This window comes from Hemiscyllium ocellatum, chromosome 2, assembly GCF_020745735.1.
Source record: "Hemiscyllium ocellatum isolate sHemOce1 chromosome 2, sHemOce1.pat.X.cur, whole genome shotgun sequence".
NCBI lineage: Eukaryota > Metazoa > Chordata > Chondrichthyes > Orectolobiformes > Hemiscylliidae > Hemiscyllium > Hemiscyllium ocellatum.
In genome coordinates, this window is record NC_083402.1 from 127,168,790 (window position 1) to 127,193,072 (window position 24,283).

The 24,283-nt window shown below is 39.2% G+C and overlaps 1 protein-coding gene across 1 annotated transcript in view; it reads left to right on the forward strand.

Moving 5' to 3' along the window:
* The window catches only part of cntln (centlein, centrosomal protein), a 454,938-nt gene that overhangs the window by 244,009 nt on the left and 186,646 nt on the right, over window positions 1–24,283 (forward strand). The window contains exons 16-17 of the mRNA XM_060846250.1: window positions 21,116–21,657; window positions 22,386–22,473. Of these exons, the coding sequence (XP_060702233.1) occupies window positions 21,116–21,657; window positions 22,386–22,473 (630 nt within the window). The remainder of the gene's footprint in view (window positions 1–21,115; window positions 21,658–22,385; window positions 22,474–24,283) is intronic.

The following is a 24,283-nucleotide window of genomic DNA, read 5'->3' on the forward strand; positions in this document are numbered from 1 at the left end:
TGTTTGGTCTCCCCGATGTAGAGAAGACCACGTTGGGAGCACTAGATACAGTAAACCTGGTTGGAGGCGATGCAGGTGAACCTCTGTCTCACCTGAAAAGACTGTTTGGGGCCCTGAATGGAGGTGTGCCAGCAGGTTTTACAAATTTTCCAATTGCAGGGGAAGGTACCTGGGGTTTCGGAGAGGGTGGGGGGAGGACGGGGGTGGGTCGAAGGGGACAATGGTGTGAACCAAGGTTTGGCAAAGGGAACCATTGATGTGTGGATGTAGGTGGGAGGTGCCTGAACCAAAGGGGCAAGGATGGATCTTGGGGAGCTGGTAGAACCAAGCAATGCAGGGCTGGGCATCTATGAATTTGGAGCCAGTGGAGGGGGAAATCACTGAAGGCAGTGAGGGCACAGCCAGTCCGAGTGATTTTGGCCTGATAGTCATGGTGGGGTCATGGCCAAGGGGGAAGTAGGGCGTGTTGTCGGAGAGTTGGCATTTGGCCTCTGTGACGTAGAGGTCTGTTCTCCAGACTACCACCACCCTACCTTTGTCAGCGGGTTTGATGGTGAACCAGATGTTGGTGTGGAGAGAGTGGAGTGCTGCTTGTTTGGAGGGGGTGAAGTTGGAGTGGGTGAGGGGGGTGGGTGGAGAAATTGAGGTAGCCGATGTCACGTCGGCAGTCAGCAAAGCCCGAGACCTCTTCATTGCTGACTGCCGAACCCAGCTTGTCCAATCTCGGCTCCATCTTCTTCCCCTTGGTTCAGGCACTTCCCAGTTATATCTGTGACACGAACCATGCCCTCCATTACTTCATTAACTTCCAGTTTCTTGGCCCCCAGTGCTTCATCTTCACTATAGACGTGCAGTCCTTACACATTCTATAACCCACAAGGATGGTCTTCAGGCACACAGCTTCTTCCTCTCTAACAGACCCATCCAGTACCCCTCTACCAGTACCCTCCTCTGCCTTGCCGAACTAGTCCTCATCCTTAATAACATTCCCATTTCCTCCAGGCGATGGCCATGGGCACTTAGATGGGCCCCAGCTGAACCTGCCTCTTTGTCAGCTATGTTGAACAGTCCCTCTTCAGTACCTACACAGGTATTGGGCCCCAACTCTTCCGCCATTATATCAATGACTGCATTGGTGCAGCGTCCTGCACCCAGACTGAACTGGAACAGTTAATCAACTTCACCCACAACTTCCACTCCACCCTCAAATTCTATTGGTCCATCTCGGAAACCTCCCTCCCCCTCTTGACCCCTCGATTTCCAGCTCTGGTGATAGTCTCCAGAAGGATGTTTCCGATAAACCCACAGACTCTCACAACTATCTGGACTACACCTCCTCCGAACCAGCATCCTGCAAGACCTCGATCCTATTCTTCAAATTCCTCCACCTCTGCTGGACCTGCTTGGACATGGAGCCATTCCACTCCCAAGCATCACCTATTTCGAACAACATGCTTTACCCCCTCTGCCATCCAGACAATCCCCCTCTGCACTACCTCCATTCCCCGCTCCACTGCTCTAACCCTACCTTTTTCCAAACGCGATAAAGACAGGGTCCCTGTTGTTCTCACCAACCACCCTACCAGTCTCCACATCCAACCCATTATCCTTAAGCACTTTCGCCAACTCCAACTGGACCCCACCACCAAGAACATCTTCCCCATCCCACTCCTCTCTGCCTTCCGCAAGGACTGTTCCCTGCGCCAATCCTTGTTTTGCACCACTCTTCCCATCAAACTCCCCAAAACCCAGATATCCTCCCCTGCAACCGGAAAAGATGCAAAACCTGCTGGCACACCACCCTCTTCACCTCCATCCAGGGCCCCAAACAGTCCTTCCAGGTGAGACAGACGTTCACCTGCATCTCCTCCAACCTAGTTTACTGTATCCAGCGCTCCTGATGTGGTCTTCTCGACATCAAGGAGATCAAACATAAACTAAGGGAATGTTTAGCTGAGCATCTCAGTGGGCCCACAGGGGACGACCTGCCTTCCCAGTCACCACCCATTTGAATTCCTCTTCCCATCCCTTTCCGACATGACCATCCTTGGCCTCCTCCATTGCCATAATGAATCACACTGTATATTGGAGGAACAACACCTCATCTTCCGCTTGGGCAGTCTAAGCCCGAAAGACTCAACATTGAGTTTGCCAATTTCGAATAACTTCCCTTCCCTTCACCTGATTCCCTTCCAGCTCCTTCCCCTTCCTTCCATTCCCCTGACCAGTCCTTCCTTCTAGCCTCCAACCAGATTCATTCCTCCCATTGCCCCACCAAGTCGTACCCTTTAGCTGTGTTCATCTATCCCTACCTCACCCTCATGACCCCGAACACCTTTATCTGTAGCTACCCTTAAACGCACCACCAGTTCTGAAGAACGGTTACTCCCGAAATGTTGACTTCTCCACCTCCTGACACTGCCTGGCTTGCTGTGTTCTTCCAGCCTCCTGCTTGTACTCCTAATTTATATGTCTATATTCTGGAGTCATCAGCATTCAACTTCCACGTTGGAATAATCATTGCTTTTCTCTTAAAATGTGTCTGTCAATTTCTGTTGCTTAGAATTAGTTTCTTTAGAAATTCAAGCAGTCTCAGCAAACTCATCCAGTCAGTGTCCAGATTCTGACAAGCAGCTTTTTAGGTAAATTAGATGCTGGATGACTCATTGCCTAAAAGAGTGCATCTCTGCCACAATTTTGATTGAACACTCTTCTGTGTGCCTCACAAAATAAGATCAAGATTTAAGTTGAGTGTGGAGCACTGATATATTGCTGTTCCTCAAGCAGTAGTCAAGTCAACTTCAATATTAGTTTTTTCAAGTCCTTGTATCTTTGATCGTCTCCATATCTTTATCACCCTATCAAGAATAATCCCAGTACACAAGAAAAATGCATAAGGAAAATTCCAAATGGTTCACCATTTTGTTTTAGACAATCTTTATCCATTCTGAACTATGTGTGATTCGAGATCCACACCAGTGTCATTAACGTTCATCCAACATGCTGAGTAATCCACCAAATTGTCAAGAAGGCAGCTCACCATCTTCTCAAGGGCAGTTCAGAATGTTTAAGTGCTGGCTTTGCCTTTGATGCCCATAAACTTGGCAATATTGAAAGTAATTATAGATTATTGTTTTGGAAATGATCAATAATCAGAAAACAGTGTTTCTCTACGAAGAACCTCAGGTAAATTATCATCCAGAGCGACTTCACTCTTTGCAACATAATTAATTTTGGCTAATATACCACAAAAGAAACTGAATACCATTATCGTCTTTTGTGGATTGAGAAATAGATAACCATTTTAAACTTGTCTATTCTCTCCCAAATCTTCAGGCTTCATTCAGCCTTGGCTATGTCTGGTTTATGTCAACTTTGGATGTCAGCCAGAGGTTAATTAATCCCTCCCTCTTAAAAGGTAGATTCTATTCCAGTATAAATTTATTACTCAACAATGGTACAAATCATTGAATTTTGATATCAGCTGATTAAAACGCTAATTTTTTTTTCTGCAGTAAGCAATTCCAGAAGCCAGAAATTATTGATGTTTGACCTTTGTTGGCCTCTTGACTGTTCAGAATGACTTTCATTGAAGCCAAAAGGAACATGATCAGATGTCAGTGAACACTGACTACATGACCAGGAAAAGGGATCATGAACCCCCCCACCTCATTTCCTTGGTTGTATACACATTTAGCTCGACAATTACAATGCTTGCATAATCTCTCAACATTTTTTTTGTGTCTGTAAATTCTGCCTTGAGCAGGAAAAGCATTGTTTTGTATATTTTCACCGAGTGTCTTGCACAGATAAAATGCACAGGGGACTATATAGATTTTTTTTTCGAAAAATCTCAGGCATTTCTTGATGATGTGTAATATATAGTTAAATTAGAGGTAAATCATGTTTTGCTCATGACCTTTTCAGAAGTTGCCAGTGTCAGATAACTCTGAACATCGTCTCATTACACAGCTGTGCAATTCAAATTGGAAATACGTTCTGAGGGCTTTGAACTTATCCCCAGTCTTCTGGTTCTAATCTGAATGCAAACACGACACTTTTGAATTTTTTTTTACTTCTACCTTCTTCCTGGTACAAAAAACTTCATACTCAATCATCTCTCATTTCTTGCTTAACTTTCTCATGCTGACTAAGTTTAACTTATTCTTTCTACCATTAGCACTGGTGACAGACTGGTTAGCCAATGGTATGGCAACTGGTGGATCAATTGAAGTTTCCTTTGGGTTCATGGTACTAAGAATAAATAGGAACAAGACCCTATAAAGGCTATTCACCCCTCAATCCAACTTTGCATTAAATGAAATAATGTTGATCTGTACTTATTGGCTCCAGACTGCTAGCTAACTATGAATCCAATCAATCTTTTCATCCCAAACTGAACCAAAAAGTGTTGAACCTCAGAATCCTGCTTAATATCCTTATGGATTGATTCCTCAATATTTTCCAAATTTTCTTTCATTTTTCCACTCTTCAGACATCAATTAAATTCTCAGTCCATGCAGTATAGTAGTGTAGTGGTTGTATTACTGATCTCGTAATCCAGAGACCTAAATGAAGTTATCCAATAAGTGCATACTTTAAAACCCATTTTGGTAGTTGGAAAATTTGAATTCCACGTAAAATCAAAGTCTAGAAATAAAATTCTAGTGTCACTAATAGAACTACAAAGCTGTGTGATAGAAGGGGTATTTTATATATATATATCAAGTCCCATAAATATAAGACATTTATGGGGATTTGGATTTCAGAATAAATGCAGGTGAGGTTTGATTCTTTCTTTAAAAAACCAATGTCAGGAAGTCCTTCTGGAGCAGTGATTAAATCTAATATTTTGTCAGAGAACAGGTGACCTTCAAGTGTTTTAATTTCAAATAATTTAGGATCAAAATTTATTTTTAAAAAATCAATTCAAAAGGTATGAGTGTTGAGCTGAACCTGATTAGTTTCTTTCCTAGAAACAGTTCATGGAACAAGTTACTTCATTCTAAGAGCTTAGTTTGTGAAACTACCAAGTCAGGAAAATTTGTTTAGAAATCTGCAGGTAATTAGAACTGCAAAAGATTACTCTTTCAGATTTGAAACAAGTTCACATCAGCAGATTGGAAATGACTCATGAAAATGCATTCACAGTTCACAGTAAGGAACCTATCAAAATCCAGTTAAATTGAACCCGAAAGAGTTGAGAGAAGGGTGCCATTTCTCTGGATTTGAATCTCTGCAATTGATTGTGTAAGAAAACAGGTTGAAACTTTGTTTACTGTGTGTTGTAAGATCATTTGAGTTGTAAAAGCTTGCTTTTTTAAAAAAAATATTCTTTTTGTGCAATAAATATCTGTGTTGTTAAAGAAAATCTGCTACTTCATGTGGATATATCTCAGTGTCTAAAAATCGTGTTAACTAACAAAGTTTGAAAGAAACGAGGCTTCATTTCTTGTATCTTCAACAGTAGTGAATATTTTTGTTGTGCATTGAGCTCTGTTTTGCTGTTTCTTTTTAATCAGTTCTGTCAGTGGTTACTTTTCCTTCTTGAAAGGCAGCGAGGTAGAACTTTCTCTGGTTAGGCAGTCATCAATCCATCTCTCTGCTCTATTAAAAACAATTTCTTGAAATACAAGCTCTTTTGTGTATTCTGTCTGCAGCCATTGTGTTTCTTTAGGTTTTCTAATAGTAGGCAAGATTCTGTGTCCAATATGTGCAAATTTGCGATGTGCAAATCAAAATGAGGAACAAGGGTTCTCACTGTCTTTGTTTATCTCAAGTTGGTTTTATGCCTTTATCATCCTGTGGCCAGGTGATTATTGTGATCATTTTAGATCAGTAATGTTTTTGAAACTATTTTAGTCCATGGAAGTCCTAGGAATCACTTTGCAATCCCCACAAACACTGATTACTTCCAAAAAGAGATTTAAATTCCCACTGACAAATTCAATGGATCATGCAATAAGATTTGACATGTTAATACTTTTTACTGTAATGATTTAAAATAAAATTGATATTTACAAATCACTACTTAGTGAACAAATAATACATTGAACTACAGAAAAATTATTGGCCCTTATTTTCCTAAAACAAGAGTAAACCTTGCAGAACATTTGTATATTATTGTGCACCTTACACAAGCTAGCCATTACAGAAACAAGTTCAAAGATATTCCCATCTTCCAATTGGCCTATTTCACTGAATCATAATGTCCAGTGTCTGTTGTTTCCTGCAGTCTATTGCAAATCCCAAACCAATAAATTGCAATTTACAGCAGGATGAGCTTCATCTCATTCCAGTGACTCCTCCCCCCAGCCATGCTATGTCAGTGTTCTGAAAACTCAACAAGTCTCAACTTTCTGACCACAGAATGGGGTCCCACCAACATTTGTCTGGCAGCTAGTAATGAACAACTACTGTGGGATAATAAGAGCAGCTTCCTCTCTGGGATAATAAGTCTGCATACAGCAAATCAGCTATTTCTTTCTTTGTGTCCTTGGATGAAAGCTGCCAATTAATTCACAATCGGACTTGACCTTGATCTAATAGCAACTAGCTCACCATCAAGCAGATAGCAGTAGGCTTACCACCAAGCAGAACTAGTCAAAAGCTATATGTCAATTTCATGTTGAGTCAAAAGGCAATAGCCATCTAATAAAATCTTGCATGTGGCAAATTTGTCATTATCCGAAGCACATTGCTTGGAGAAGTCACCCTTACTAACTGGTATTTGAACCCAGAACCACAGACTAGTGATGGTTTTGTATGTGTTGCTGACTGTGATTTCTCATAGACACAACATTCCTTATAACACAAGGACATGTTATGATTTGTTTTCTGTAGGTTGGGGGATTTGTAATAAATTTTCCAGTGTATTATAGGAAAATGGTAGCAAAATGACAGATTCAAGGTGTAAAAAATTTGGTGTCCAAATGAAAATCCATTACAGCATCCTAGAGCCGAGCTGTGATATATAAAACATGTTTATATATGTTCTTCAGTGTCACCCAAAATAAACTTTTATTGTATGTGTTTTCTGCTACAGATGAGTAGCACATATTCAAATAAGCTTCAAATCACTGTATCATCCTTCAGTAGAGAAACGCTTTTAGGCATTAATGATACGTTGGAGCTTTATTATGATTGCATTTCTTTTCTTGAATATGAATAAGCTTACACTGAATAATAATATTCAAAATGTCTCATTCTTAGAATGATTATTTCACTGCAATACGTGCAGCATTTATCGGTTTTTAAAAAAACTTATTCGGCTTTTTATCTTATTAAGTATCAAAGGCAGAATATACCTGAGTAGGAGTCACATTAATCATAGTGAAAATAATACCAAAGTTATAATCTGACCAAGTAAGTCATTTCTCTAAAATGTACCCATTGGAACATAAAGGCCATGGCTAAAGACTGACTACTAAATGTTGAGGTGGCTAAGACAAACCAAAGTAACATGTAAATTAGAATTCTCTGGAGCTTTACTGAATGTATCTTTTGTACAAGATGTGAAAATCATTCCCACTTCCGAGTTGTAGAAATTTAGAAGATGAAGTTGAACTCACCATAAAGGGGAGGAAATAGAGGATGATGAACAAGCCTCATCTGAAAGGCAAGAGATGAACACTGATCTGCTTTTCTGTGGCTCATAGTGCAACTATGTTCTCTGATAGGATTAGGATTGCTCTATTATGTGCATAGCATTGGAAAATGACATCCTGTGGTCCACAAGAGATCAGTTAACCCACCAACGCTTTTACTCTTGAATGCCCATCATAAAAATAAAGGTTTGGATTTCTATAGCTTCTTTCATGACCTCAGGGTCATCCAAACCACTTTATAGTCAATTAAGTACTTTTGAAATGCAGTCACTGTTAGTAGTCACGAGGAAGCAAGGCAGTCAGTTTGTATACAACAAGCTCCAAAACAACACCAAGCTGATAGTTTCCAAATAATCTGCTTTAATTATATTGACTAAAGAAAAAAGAACACAAGGAAAACTCACTACTCTAAATTGAAATAATGCCATCTGACCGCTAACAATTGAGACAGCATCAATGCAATGCCTCAACCAATAGGTAGTAGCTCCAACATTGCCATTACCTTAGACTCCTTCACTACTGGATCTCTGACAAAGCAATACTCAATCAGCAATGGGGAGGCAAAAGCCTAGTGGTACTTTGGCTGCACTGTTAATCCAGAGAACCAGGTAATGTCTGGGGACTCAGGTTTGAATCCTGCCACGGCAGATGGTGGAATTTCAAATCAGTAAGTATCTGGAGTTAAGAGTTTAGGGATAACCATGAAATAGCTGTCGGGTAAACTCATCTAGTTCAGTCATGTCCCTTAGGGAAGGAAGCTGCCACCCTTATCTACATGTAACTGCAGACCCACTGCAAAGTTGTTGACTCTTAACAGCCCTCTGGATAGGGTAATAAATGCTGGCCTAGACAGTGATGCCTTCATGCCATGAATCACTTTTTTAAAAAGTAACTACCGTCCAACAATGCAGTGCTCGCTCAGCATTTCTGATATTGCAGGACTTTAGTACTGATCTCTGACTGAAGCACACCCTTAGTTCCATCCCTTCAGCAGGACAGCACTCCTTCAGTAATGCCCCTCCAACAGAGCCATACCCCCTAGGGCTTCCTTTTCAACATTGCAGCTCTTCTGTAATACTTTTCTGACAGTATGGTGCTCCCTCACTACTGTACCTTTGACAATGGAATGCTGTCTCATTGCACAGCCTCTGAACAATGTAGCAGTCCCTCAGTGTTGCCCTTTGACAACATGAAGCTTTCTTTGGACTGCACTGCTGCTTCAGCCTGGATTTTATGTCTACCCCGTGACCTTCTGACTTTAAGAAAAGAGTGCTACCCACTGAGCCACAGCTAACAACTCTGATGTATTCTCTTTGATGTTGTATTTCACTCCAGTATATTAATGATCGATTATTCTAAAATCTCCCAAGTAAACAGTAGTTCTTCGAAAATTTACTTTAAATTTTGATCTAAATTTATGTATGCTTGTCATTACCTGGCTGGGTTTCTTTTAATTAATTTTCTGGATTCTGTACCATTCAGTACTTCGTAAATTTAACACTGAGGTCTCCTGCTGTTTAGATCATGGAGTACAATATTACTGTATCTCATAGTTCATCCAATCTACACTTGGGGCCAATTGTGTTTGCCCTCATTTGGACCTTATCTGGCGCAATATACTGTTTTTGATGTGCACTGTCCAGTTTGTATGTGATGCCCCAAAGGTGTTTTCTCAGGCCTGAGCCCTGTTTGCTGAAAGTAGATATTGAAAATGTGCTGAACTCAGCAACCCTTGTAGAATTCTGAAATAGCAAGCTTTACTTTGTAAATGACTCCTTATAACCTTTGTTATAATTCTACATTCCAGTATTCTCTTAGATTTTAATTATTTCTCCATAGCATATTGATTTTGAAGATCCAATCTCTCTGCTCTTTGGATTTTCCACTGTATATATCTGTCACTTTTTTTTAACCCTATATGGAATGGTTTACAATTGTCATTAATAAGTTATATTTGCAATTTGTTTGCTTAAATATATAGTGAACTTCTAAAGGAAGTGTTGAGGTTTTAGGTTCTAATGTAGCTGTTGGAAATAAATGGAGCTGGAGTTGATCTATCATTGGGAGATTGAACCACTTTACAATAACTTGAAGCAGACTACATGTTGGAGTGCATGGGTCCATTTGCAGACCTGGTAGATAAATTTCATCATTTTAGCCTGACACAGCAAAAAAGGTTACGATGTATAAACAAATTCATCTGCTTGCCTCCTGGCAGCCAGTGTAAATGGGCAAGTGGAAATTTGCAGAGCTTCCTCAATATTTCTACAATGACTTACAGAAACCAATACCTGTATTTATAAAGCACCAATAAGACAGTAAATCTTCACAGGAATATGATCAAACAGTCTCTGATACCCAGCCACATGATGAGATGTTATGGATTTTGATAAAATTTTGTTATAACAGTGCATTTTGAGGAGCAATGTAAACAAGAAATCTGAAGGAGTTTAAAGGGAAAACTCTAGAACTTGAGGCAGAGGCAATTAAAGGCTTGGCCCACTCATGGTAGTGATTAAAATTTGGGATGTTCAAGAGACCAGAATTTGTGATCCTGGAGAGTTTTATGGCTAAGGTGCTAAGAGAGATAGGGCCTAGTGAAATGTTGGAAGAACAAGAAAACATGAATGAGAATTTTTAAATTAAGTTGCAATTGGACCAGAAAGTTATTGTACATCAGAAGAGATTTTGCATATATTTTGGTGATTTGGGAAGTGAACCTCGTTTTTGAGAAGCTGAAACAATTGTTTTTTATTGATTCCATGGTAGGGACTATGAAAACAATTTGCAAATAATTAAATGTTTGGGCTAAAATAGTGCTCCAGTTTCAGACAAGTAAATTGGTGTTGTTCACAATGAAGTGACATTGGCCATTTTCAGCAGTTTATATTGCTTCTTTGGTGGGTATGCTGATTTCCTGCTGAGCTTACATCAGAAATCTGGAACTGCACTGAAATCGCTGGTTTTCATTTGAAAGCTTGGCCTGTATTTGTCAGTATTAGTTAAGAGTGGTGACTTAAATGTAGCTAATTGAACTTATTGAATGGTGTTGCTTTATAGTGTGTGCTTATTAGTTTGTAGTAAGTTAGGGAAATCTGATCTGTGAAAAGCATTCAATTATGTTGAAGTAAGAAATATGAAATGTTAGATTTATCAAATAGAATCACTTGCAAAAACTAATTTGAATAATTCAGTTTTCACAAATTGTTTGTATCAGGCATTTTATTTTTGAGACATGCATGAGTTTGATGGAATTGAAAATTTAGTTGTTTCTGTCTGATCAGCTGAGTTAGTTTGCATTGGGCCAGCAGGTTGAAAATATGCTCCACCTTTATTGTGTTCGATTCACATTTAGTATTTTAAAAGTACATTTTTATTACGTTTCATAGATTTTGAGATCCTCTTGCATATTCTGAATCATGGAGCCAGGAACCTGTGACACAAGATTACTTCTAATTTCACACTAGTGTACTTACTGTCTTGAATTGAAAAGTTAAAATTGAAAGTTAAACATAGACGGTAGTGTGGTTTTCTGCCAGCAAACTATTTATATAATTTTGAAATTGGGTGTACATGTTACATACGCAGAACAACTTTAAGTTCTGTTTCATATGTATTATACATCCCTTGTGGCGTGCTATGTGAGTACCGGGGTCATCCAAAGCGTTTCTTTGTGCAGAGCATGTTTTCATGTCTGAGAAAGGTTATATTTAATTTGCCCTTTTTTCTTCCTGAATTAACAGCACAAATTCCAAAATAGACTAAATATGCCGCTGATATCTCTGTAGCTGGAAGCTGTTGATTGTATTTTGTAAATTGTGCATTAACTTGTAGGGAGTAATTTAGAGGAGATAATACAGTTGTGTGCTATTGTAACGAGTGCCATATGGTCAGGTAATGAAAGCTGTCACTGCATTATCTCACAACGACGAATATAATGTTAAATATAATAATGTACAGCACAGGAAATGCTCATATTCATTTATGTTTAGGAGGAAAATGTAATTGAAATAATTTGTGCACTACATGTCCAGGAATGTCAAAGGAATTATTTTATTTCATCATTTGCAATATTGAAGAAGCTCTGTAATTTTTAGAAAGTGTACATGTTTTATTTCCAGAGGTCAGGTAAAACTGACAAACAGAAAAATATTGCCTTGGGTCAAACCTTGAAGGCATTTTGTATGTATTTCTAACTTGTATTCAAAAAGACAATAATATGATAAAATGTACAGTTGTGCAAAACTGACAGTGCTCAGGTGTTAATGTTGAATGTATTATATTGCTGAGCTTCCTGACACATGGAAATTTTGAATAGGCTGAAGCTTGAAATGTATTAGCATCTTTTTCTTTGTATTCTTTAGTGTAATAGGCTGTTAAAAGTTGACAGCAGCAGTGAATAGCATTAGAGACTGTAGCCTTTCTTGTACAAGTCATTTAAGATGAGAGATCAGTCAGAATATAGTCTTCATTTTTAAGTACTTAAATGTAATTCTGCATGAGCCCTATAGTGAAAAATTCCTGAACCCATTATATACTTGCAAAATTTTACAGTATTGTCTTTTAGGACATTCAATTTAGGAATAAAAGTTTTGCTGATTAACTGTTAAATTGTTCCACAATAAGAAATGATATGAATTTATTTCATTTGAAGCTGATAAAAATTATTTGTGATATAAAACCACCTAAGAGTGCATAGCTCTTTTAGTCCATTTTATATTAAATTTGTTGGAGAGGGAATTCTTATTTTTACATTGCAATCTCCTTATTAAATTGAGAAGTGTTATAGTTAATGAAAAAATGTTAACATTTTCATAAAAATAGACAGTCCCATTGAAGACTAATTAAACATACCATCCCTCTATTGATGTGTCATTTGAAGGTTTGTTGTACATGGTTGTCCTCCCCTTCTACAATCTACACATCTCTTATTGAGCATGCAGGGCTCCATTAGCACCAGTTTTTAGTTATTTCAGCATTGCGTGGCTGTGGTATATCCTCAACAGTTACCTTCAATTTGTCCATCTCTTTTAGTGTTAATTAAGCAACTCCCAGTTCTGAATACCTGTTTTTATAGAGCAATGAATATATTAAAATCAGAGACCCATGATGGAACTGAAACCTTGATGCTATTTTAACTAGGCAAAATGCAGTTGCTGAGCTGTATCCAATCTACCCAATAATCCCTTGCAGGGTTGCCTTTAAAAACTGTCTGGAGCAGAATTTAGAGAGGGTCTCAACTGCAATCATTTGGATTAAAAGAATCTATGTGCTTTTATGATGATTGCATTTCACATTGTAACTTGTTTGCCTTACTCCTGATGAAGGGCTCTGGCCCGAAACGTCGAATTTCCTGTTCCTTGGATGCTGCCTGACCTGCTGTGCTTTAACCAGCAACACATTTTCAGCTCTTACTCCCTGATTTTCAGTTTATGGGTATGGCATCATTATGTTTTTAGTCTGAATAGACAACCAGGTGAAGGAGCAGCTGCATCAAAATCAGAACAAGGTGGGAAAATTCAAAAGGGAGGAACCATCATCTGTGGTCAATTAAAGAAAGTATCAAACTTAAGGAACAAACAAAAATGAGTGACAGATCAGATAATTGTTCCAAATGTAGTAAAAGCAGAGAATGACTAAAAGAATTCTGAGTTGGGGGGAAGGGAAAGTGAAATCGACAGGGAGTATGGAGTTAAATGGAAAGATAAGCAGCAAGATAGCATGTGTGCAGGTGATTTTAAACTTGAGGCAGACTGGGAATGCAGCAAAAAGGAAGGATAACTTAGGACAGCTTAAGACTTCCAATATCTCTAATGATAAGAAAGTTAGTATTAAGGCACTTTACCTGAACGCTAGTAGCATTCGTAACAAAGCAGATGAACTAATGGCACAGATCATCGTGAATGATTATGATGTGGTAGCCATCAGAGACGTAGTTGCAGGGGGGTCAGGACTGGCAGTTAAACATCCAAGGATTTTCAACTTATCAAAAAGACAGGGAGGCGGGCAGAGGGGATGGGGTTGCCTTGTTAGTTAAGAACAAAATTAAATCTATGGCACTGAATGACATAGCGTCGGATGATGTGGAGTCTGTTTGGGTGGAATTGAGGAACCACAAAGGCAAAAAAACCATAATGGGAGTTATGTACAGACCTCCTAACAGTGGTCAAGACCAGGGGCGCAACATGTACCGGGAAATAGAGAAGGCATGTCAGAAAGGCAAGGTCACGGTGATCATGGGAGACTTCAATATGCAGATGGACTGGGTAAATAATGTTGCCAGTGGATCCAAAGAAAGGAAATTAATGAAATGCTTATAGGATGATCTGTTGGAATAGCTTGTCATGAACCCCACAAGGGAGCAGGCTATTCTGGACCTAGTGCTCTGCAATGAATCAGACTTTATAAAAAATCTTAAAGTAAGGGAACACTTAGGAAGCAGCAATCATAATATGGTAGATTTCAGTCTGCAGTTTGAAAGAGAGAAGGCAAAATCAGATGTAATGGTGTTACAGTTAAATAAAGGTAATTATGAGGGCATGAGAGAGAGGAACTGACGAAAATAGACTGGAAGCAGAGCCTAGCCGGGAAGACAGTAGAGCAAAAATGGCAGGAGTTTGCGGGTATAATTGAGGACACTGTACAGAGATTCATCCCTAAGAAAAGAAAGATTATTCGGGGAGGGATTAGACAGCCATGGCTGACAAAGGAAGTCAAGAAATGTATTAAAGAAAAAGAGAGATCCTATAAAGTGGCCAAGACCACTGGGAAATCAGAAGATTGGGAAGGCAACAAAAATAAACAGAGGATAACAAAGAGAGAAATAAGGAAGGAGAAGATCAAATATGAAGGTGGGCTAGCCAGTAATATTAGAAATGATAGTAAAAGTTTATTTCAATACATAAGAAACAAACGACAGGCAAAAGTAGACATTGAGCCACTTCAAACTGATGCTGGAAGCCTAGTGATGGGAGATAAGGAAATAGCTGGAGAACTTAATAAGTACTTTGTGTCAGTCTTCACAGTGAAAGACATGAGTAATATCCCAACAATTCAAGGGGGTCAGGGGGCTGAGTTGAGTATGGTTGCCATTACAAAAGAGAAAGTGCTAGAAAAGCTAAAAGGTCTTAAAATTGATAAATCTCCTGGCCCCGATGGGCTATATCCTAGAGTTCTGAGGGAGGTGGCTGAGGAAATAACAGAGGCGTTGGTTGAGATCTTTCAAAAGTCACTGGAGTCAGGGAAAGTCCCGGATGATTGGAAGATCGCTGTTGTAACCCCCTTGTTCAAGAAAGGATCAAGACAAAAGACGGAAAATTATAGGCCAATTAGCCGAACCTCGGCTGTTGGTAAAATTCTAGAATCCATCATTAAGAATGAGGTTTCTAGATTCTTGGAAGAGCAGGGTCGGATTAGAACAAGTCAACATGGATTTAATAAGGGGAGGTCGTGCCTGACAAACCTGTTAGAATTCTTTGAAAAGGTGACAAGTAGATTAGACCAGGGAAACCCAGTGGATGTGATCTATCTAGACTTCCAAAAGGCCTTTGGTAAGGGTGGCTGCTGAGCAAGGTGAGGGCCCATGATGTTCGAGGTGAGCTGCTGGTATGGATTGAGGATTGGCTGTCTGGCAGAAGGCAGAGAGTTGGGATAAAAGGTTCTTTTTCGCAATGGTAGCCCGGTGACAAGCGGTGCCCTGCAGGGTTCAGTGTTGGGGCCGCAGCTGTTCACGTTATATATTAATGATCTGGATGAAGGGACTGGGGGCATTCTAGCGAAGTTTGCAGATGATAGGCTACAGAAGGATCTAGACAGTTTGGCAGAGTGGTCCAGGAAATGGCTGATGGAATTCAATGCGAGCAAATGCGAGGTCTTGCACTTTGGAAAAAAGAATACAAGCATGGACTACTTTCTAAACGGGTGAGAAAATTCATAAAGCGAAAGTACAAAGGGATCTGGGAGTGCTAGTCAAGGATTCTCTAAAGGTAAATATGCAGGTTGAGTCCATGATTAAGAAAGCGAATGCAATGTTGTCATTTATCTCAAAAGGGTTAGAATATAAAAGCAGCGATGTGCTACTGAGACTTTATAAAGCTTTGGTTAGGCCCCATTTGGAGTACTGTGTCCAGTTTTGGTCCCCACACCGCAGGAAGGACATACTGGCACTGGAGCTTGTCCAGCGGAGACTCACACGGATGATCCCTGGAATGGTAGACCTAACATACGAGGAACGGCTGAGGATTCATTGGAGTTTAGAAGATTAAGGGGCGATCTAATAGAAACTTACAGGATAATACATGGCTTGGAAAAGGTGGATGCTAGGAAATTGTTTCCGATAGGTGAGGAGACTAGGACCCATGGATACAGCCTTAGAATTAGAGGGGGTAAATTCAGAACAGAAATGCAGAGACATTTCTTCAGCCAGAGAGTGGTGGGCTTGTGGAATTCATTGCCGCAGAGTGCAGTGGAGGCCGGGACGCTAAATGTCTTCAAGGCAGAGATTGATAAATTCTTGATGTCACAAGGAATTAATGGCTATGGGGAGAATGTGGGTAAATGTGGCCCATCAGCCATGATTGAATGGCGGAGTGGACTCGATGGGCCGAATGGCCTTACTTCCACTCGTATGTCTTATTGTCTTATGGTCTTATTAACCAGCAGGAGGATAGTACAGTATGAGAGGAAGCTAGCTTGGCATATAAAACAATGAGGAAGAGTTTCTCCAGGCATTTAGAAAGGAAAGAGTTAAGAAATTGAAGTGCTGGTTCACTAGAACATGGGAGTGGTTTAATTTTATTTGTGGGATGTGAACATAGCTGACTTAGCCAACATTTATTGCCTATCACTAGTTGCTCCTGAGATGAAAAGTGGATTCTTCCAGTTTATTTGCTATATGTAAACCGACAATATTGTTGGAGATGGTGTTCTAAGATTTTGATCTAGTGACACTGAAAGAATGGCGATATATTTCCAGGTTAGGCTGGCTTGAAGTTGGTGATGTTCTTACATATTAGCTGCCCTTGTCCTTTCTGTTGGTAGTGGTTGTGGGTTTTGAGTGTGCTGTCTAAGGATTCTTGGTGAATTTCTGCAGATGGTTCATACTGGTGTCCCATTGAGTGTCAGTGATGGAGGAAGTGAATGTGGTGCCAATCAAGCAGGCCGCTTTGACCTGGATGACATTGAGTTTCTTGAGTGTGTTGGACTGCACTCATCCGGGCAGAATTCATTCATTCATTCATTCAAGAGAATTCCATCACATTCCTGACTTATGCCTTATAGATTGTGGATAGACTTTGGGAAGTCAGGGGTTAAGTTACTCGCTTCAGCTTTCCTCGCCTCTGACTTGCTCTTGTCCTGTTTTGTGTGTACAGGACATACCTGGGCAACTTCCAACATTGCCATTTAGATGGCCGTGTTATACCTATACTGGAACAGCTTGGCTAGAAATATTCAGGTTCTGGACAACAAGAAAGGCAAGGTTTACAGGAATAGGGAACCCTGGATGACAAAAGATATTGAGGCTTTTACCAGAAAAAAGGAGGTATGGCTCAGGTACTATCAGCTGGGATCAAAGGATACCCTGGAAGGTATATAGGGGATACAGGAATTTACTGAAGAAGGAAATCAGGAAGGTGAAAAGAGATAACGAGATAGCCTTGGCTGAAAAGATTAGAGTGAATCCAAAGAGGTTCTTTAAGTATATTAAAGAAAAATGAATAACTACAGAGAGAATAGGACCCCTGAAGAACCAAAGTGGACATATATGTGTAGAACCACAGGAGATGGGCAAGGTTCTCAATGAATATTTTTTCTCTGTGTTTACTGTGGAAAAGACTTGAAGACTTGGGAACTTAGTGGACATATCTTGGGGACAATCCGTATCACAGTAGAGGAGGTTTTGAATGTATTAGAATTTATGAAGGTTGATAAATCTCCTGGTCCTGACCAGATATATCCGAGAACACTGCAAGAGGCAAGAGCAGAAATTGCAGAGTCTCTAGTTGATACTTTTGCATCTTCAATAGCCATGGGTGAGGTCTCAGAAGACTGGAGGATAGCAAACATTGTGCCTTTATTCAAGGAGGGCTGCAAAGAAAACCTGGAACTACAGACCATTAAGCCTAATATCTGTGGTGGGTAAGTTACTTCAGAAGATTCTGAGAGATAAGGTATACATGCATTTCAGAAGACAGGGTTTGATTATGAGTAGTCAACATGGCTTTGTGCATGGGAAGTCATGCTTCACAAGTATTTTACAGTTCTTGGATCAAGTGACCAGGAAGGTTCATGAGGGAAGAGTAGTAGACATAGTCTGTGTGGATTTTAGTAAGGCCTCTGGTAAGGTTCAACATGGTAGGCCTCTCTGGAAGGTTAGATCACATGGAGTCCAGAGGAAGCTGGCAAACTGGATACACAGTTGGCTTGATGGTAGGAAAAAGAGGGTAATAGTGGAAAGATGCTTGTTAGACGAGAGCTTGGGTCCATTGCTGTTTGTTATCTACATCACTGAATTAGATGAGAATTTACAAGGCATGATTAGCAAGTTTGCAGATGACACTAAAATAGGCGATATCGTAGACAGTGAGGAAAGTTATCAGAAGTTGCAACAGGAACTTGATTAGCTGGGGAATTGGTTGAGAAATGACAAATGGAATTTAATGTAGATAAGTGTGAGGTCTAGCATTTTGGAAAGTCAATTCAAGGTAGAAGTTTCATGGTTAATGGTAGGGCCTAAAAGAGTATAGTGTAAGAGGGACCTGGGAGTTCAGATGGACAGTTCTTTGAAAGTGGAGTCACTGGGAGACAGGGTAGTGAAGAAGGCTTTTGACACACTGGTCAGGCCAATGTGTATAGAGGTTTGGAAGTTATGTTGCAGTTGTACAGGATGTCGGTGAGGCTGCAATTGGAATATTGTGTTCAGTTTTGGTCACCTTGCTACAAGAAGGATGTTATTAAACTGGAAAGAGTGCAGAAGAAATTTACACGGGTGTTGCCAGGACTCAACAGTTTGAGTTGGTGGGAGAAATTGGATAAGGTATACCATTTTTCTTTAGAGTGTAGGAGACTGAAGGGGGTCTTAAAAGAAATGCATCAGGTCATGAAAGGCATGGATAGGGTGAATGCACTCAATCTTTTTCCCAGAGTTGGGGAATTAAGGGCAAGAGTGCATCAGTTTCAGGTTACAGGGAAAGAATAATATGGAACCTGAGGAACAACTTTTTTACACAAAGGATTGTACACGTATAGAATGAGCTGGTTGAGACGGGTAGATTAACAATATTTAAAAGGCATTTGGACAAATACTGTACATGGATAGGAAATGTTTAGAAGAATCTGGGCCAAGTGCAGGGAGATGGCGTTAATATGGATGGACATTTTGGTCAGCACAGACCAGTTTGGGCCAAAGGTTCTGTCTCCATGCTGTAGGACTCTATAACTCTATTACTCCAACACTATTGCTCGAATGTTGTCAGGGCTCATCGCCTTTTCAATAACCAGTGAGTCCAGCCATTTCTCAATACTGCATGGAGAGAATCGAATTGCTTGACAACCAATACCTGTGATGCTGGGAGGAGGCCGAGATGGATCATCTACTGAGCCCTTGGTCAACCATGCAGTTGCAAATGCTTCAGTTTTACCTTTTGCATTGATGTGCTGGGCATCTCCATGACTAACGATCGTGATGTTTGTGGAGTCACCTCCTTCAATGAATTGTTTAGTTGTCCACCACCATGCAGGACGAGATGTGGCAGAATCACAGAGCTTCAATCTGATCCATAGATTGCAACCTGATGGAACTGAGGACTCTCAACTCTGGATCCAGTTTAACTTCATTCTCAGGTCTGTAAAGAGAGAGCTACTGAAGTAGTAAATGCATAAGTATGAATTTTTCAAAATTCCCAAATTCTGGAAAGGTTCCATTAGGTGTGAAAGTGGCCAATATATAACCTCTGTGTCCAAGAAGTAGAAAGGCAGAAACAGGCAAGTGTATGCCAGTTAGTTTGATGTTTATCGTGGGGAATGTGTTAGAATTGATCATTTTAAAGATTATAGCTGCACACTTAGAAAAACTCAAGGTAATCAGTAAAAGCCATCTTTGTCAAAGGGAAGTCATATTTAACCAATTTGTTGAATTCTTTTGAAGAAGTAACACATACTATGGAATAAAGGGAACCTGTAGGCATACTATTCTTGGATTTCCAAAAGGCATTTGGTAACATGCCATATCAAAGATTAGTGTGTGGCTGGCTGGTTAACAGAAACCAGAGAGTATGAATAAATGGTTTTTGTCTGATTGGCAGCCAGACCCTTCAAGGTCTATGCTGGGGTTTCAACCTTTTGGAAATTTACCTCAATGACTTTGATGATATGAACAAAGGCATGGCAGCTAAATTTGTGGATGACACCAAAGTTTGTGGGAAAATATATTGTGAAGATGACATAAGGAGAATCCAGAGGAAATCCACTCAGACACAACAAGAATGTGCAAACTCTACACAAAGATTTGGCCAAGGCTGGATTTGAACCTGGATTCCTGGTGCTGTGAAGCAACTATGCCAACCACTGTGCCACCCTGGTGCTGAATGATCTTGAAAAGCTGGACAAGAAAGGATGTCTTCTCTGATGAGCAGGGCACTGTTTTTAATTGAGCATTGCTTCTTCAGGACAGCAATAAGAACTTTATTCTCACAGAAGACCGTGTGACTTTAGAAGTCTCTGAGTCAGAAGGCAGTGCAGGTGAGATCATTGAATTTTTTTAAATAGAGATGGAGAGATTCTTGTTAGGCAGGGTAATCAAAGGCTATGGGGTAGATGGAAGTATAGAACTCAAATACAAACAAATCATCTATTATGATTAATGGTGGAGTAGACTCAAGGGGATGAATGGTCTTTTTCTTGTATTTTGTAAGTTTTAAAGTATCTGTATAACATAATCTGTGAGGAAGTTTGTATGCAAAAGACCTTATCCTGATCACAGCATCTGTAGATCAAGAATTACTTACCTCAATCTCAGAGGAGCAGTGTGTTCGAAGAATGGGCTTCACCAAGCATTCTGTTGCACATTACTGCAGCCTTCAGCAGCAAGAAAGATAGCTTTACCACTGCCCTAATCCTTTCTGGCCTTTAGGTTTGATTCAAATTATTATGCGAGATATTTTATAGGTATCTCCAAATTTGTGATATATTCTGTTTAAGCATGTTACCAATTGCCTTTTAAACACAGTCAATCAGTGCATAACTTTCCCAATAGACGCTAGAAACCAGAGTGAAGGAGTTCTGTGAATTGCCGCAAGATTTTTTTTTCTCATTTTGCTGGTCGAAAGACACTCCAATCAATTTCTGTACCCCTTTGTAGCCTCCATTAATGAAATCGGCTAATACAGCATAGGAAATAGGGCCTTGCACTTTGTCGATCTTACAATTCAGTGAGGTTCTACTTAAAATGATGGAGAATAAGCAACCTTATATTTCAAACTAATCTTAAAGTGATTTGTTTCCTGTTTCAGATTAACCATTTGGAAAAGAAGCTGAAAACCATTCAGAGGGATGCCAAAGACCTGACAGAAACGAACGAAGAATTGATTCAGGCCAAAGTTTTATTGCAAACCGCCTACAGCAAACTTCAGACTGAATCTGACAACCAAGTTATTGAAATAAGAGAACTGATGAAGGCAAATCAACAAATTATGCGAGAGAAAAATGAGCTGGCTACAATGATAGAAGAATTGAAAACAGAAACTTCCTCTCTAAAGAGGCAAGTAGCGGACAGAACAAAACTAAAAAATGAAAATAAGGATTTATTATGGAAAATACAGGAGCTACAGCAAGCACTTGAGTCTAAGACTGTTCCCACCAAAACCAAAACTGCAGAGAGAGCAGGCAGTGGCAGCTGTGCGTGCAAAACAGTGGGCTACAACCCCAGAACAAAAAGAAGGAAAAACATTTCCCTCAAACAGTACCAGCGTTTTCTCAACCGATCCATCAAGGAGATGAGCAGAGTCTTTGAGCACTTCAGTAAGGATGGATGGGAAGATGTAACTGGAGCCAGGTATAGTTCTCATTACCTTGACTCTGCAGATGGGACAGTGTGGGTATGAAAACTGTAAGCAAATGGAGATTGGATTTCATATACTGTTGATTTCATATTCAAGGAAAAAATAATCCTGTCAGATTTTTGAATAGTCATGGGATGTCTTGCTTCAAGCTTATTGACTGAAATTTGCATGTGAAATTAGCTCCAACTGTATGAAGTTTTGAATTAATGCCAGGAAATCCAGAATAAGGCAATGCATGATTTCTTTCAGTGATGCCATTTTCATGCAGTCATGAGGCTTGAAATTGACAGTTTGGCAGGTTGATTTAATTTGCTGGCCCTTTGCATATTCACCACTGACAGCTAAGGATTCCCAGGCAACCCTGCTAAGTCAGTTTAGTTATCTTGTGACATGTCGATCCAGGAGGAGAAACCAATTTTTTTCCTCTTAATTTAGTTAGATAAATTTTGAATGACCTATTTCAGCTTGCTACCAGATGCTTACAAGCTGTTTAACATCCTTTAAATTAAGAGCTATCCACACTAATTATTTCGTGTATGTTTTATGCACAGTCATTGAACTAATGTTAATTGAATGATGGCTGAAAATGAGGTGTTTTGTTATTAATTTTCATTCAGGGGGTATTTACAGATTTTTTTTGCATTAAGAATGAAATTCCTTATTGCTCTAAAGCTTCATTCCTTCAATAAAAAAATATTTTTCCACTATATTTTTATGCAAGTGACACCGAGGAGACTGCTGCTGAGAGTCTGGGAGAAATGATAGCAAAGACGACTCAGGAAAGGACTCCACCAGCAGCAAGAAATCCGGTAAGCAGGAAATATTTCAATGGAGACAAAAAGCTGAATTTAGTCAGTGATTAATGTTAAAATTGGACTAAAGCCCCTAAAGAAACAAACTCACCAATTTGTAGGTAGTTTCCATACAGTGGTAGATTTTGCAGTGTACACTTTTGAGAAAGTAACAGGAAATTATGTGTGAGCATTATGAAAATATATTAACAATACCTAAAATGTTATAGATTGCCATTTTTGTAGCTGAGAGGCGTCTGTTTGGAAATCAGAATATTAATGACATATGGAGTTTATTTAAAACTTAAAATCATTTTAAATAATCTGCAAATATGTGTCTATTAATGCAAGTTGAAGCATTTGTATATCATCCATTAACATATATAATGTTTAATATTCTGAAACTTTCTCACCAGATAGTTCATTTAACATTATAATATAGCAAATCTACTTTTTATGGTGGAATTTCTGTAATTTGTTTGCAATAAATGATGGACGACCACCATTATAATGGTATGGTAATTATTCGAATGAAACAGTAGTTTTGCACTTGACAATAAATAGTATGATTAGTTTTGGCACAAATAACTGCTGAATGCTCAGAACAATGTGATATATGTTATTTGTTGCTTCCAAGAGTCTAATAATCAAATAACTTGGGTTATTAATTTTTCGTTTATGAAATTATTTGCTCGTCATTTAGTATTTACAGCGAATGTTGAGGATAAGATAGGAGATTTACTACCTGTAGTACAACAGTCTTCTTTGCACTTTTTAATGGCTGTTTTCTTAATTCTTCCTTAATTCTTTATCTTCTGGCAATGAGAACTTTTCAAAAAAATTTGTTCCAGAATAAGTCTTTTCCTAATGAATGTTTTAATGCAAGATCCTAATAGGGTAAAGTGACGTAATAACAAAATGGAGGTGGAGGAAGATATTTGTAAAAAAGAACAAAGAGAAACAAGAGGAATTTTATTTGCCTTGAAATAACCTGGCAAGAAGATGTAGTAAGAGAGATAGAGGGAATGTAGGTCTTACAGTGTAATCAGGACTCCTTTCTTTCAGAGTATGTGAAAAGTCCTATATTAGAGAAACTTCCTTTGGATCTTGCAATCAATAATGAACCAGAACAGACTTAAGAAGAATTGCAAGAGTATAGGCAACAGTGATCATAGCATAATAAGGCTTCGGCTAAACATTGAGAAGGAATAAATAAGACAGAGACTGGTTGAGAAAATATTTTTAAGGGATAGAAATGGCACTAGACAAATTAAATTGAAAATATTTGTTACCAATATTTTTATTTGCAGAGTGAAGTTTAACTTAGTTATATATTTGGTGGTAAAGTGTTAAGATGAAAAACAAAGCATCCAAGTGATTTTTAGCTGTTACAAGTATTTTACTGCTTTGGTTCTTAATGATGAAAGATATTTGAGTAAATGTGAAGTACATCTGTCTGCATTGTATGTACCTGTGAGGCATTTTACATAAAATATATGTATGTATCCAACATGGTGTGTCATTGAACCACATTGTACATGCTGAGCAGAATTAAAAGGACACAGACTTGAACTCAATGAGTCAAACATATACATATCATTAAAACCAGGCATTATTTCCCATGACCCAAGGTATAGTGTACTTGAGTAATAACTACTTTTATTTCAAAACATCTTTCGTATTTTGGAATAACTGAGTCACAGTACTCAAAGTCACACAGGGGGAGCTGTTCCATCCGGGACACATGCATCCAACAATGGAGAGAGTCCATGCCATGTTTTGTGAATATTTTACCATCTTGCCACAGAAAATAATTGTAAAATGAGTT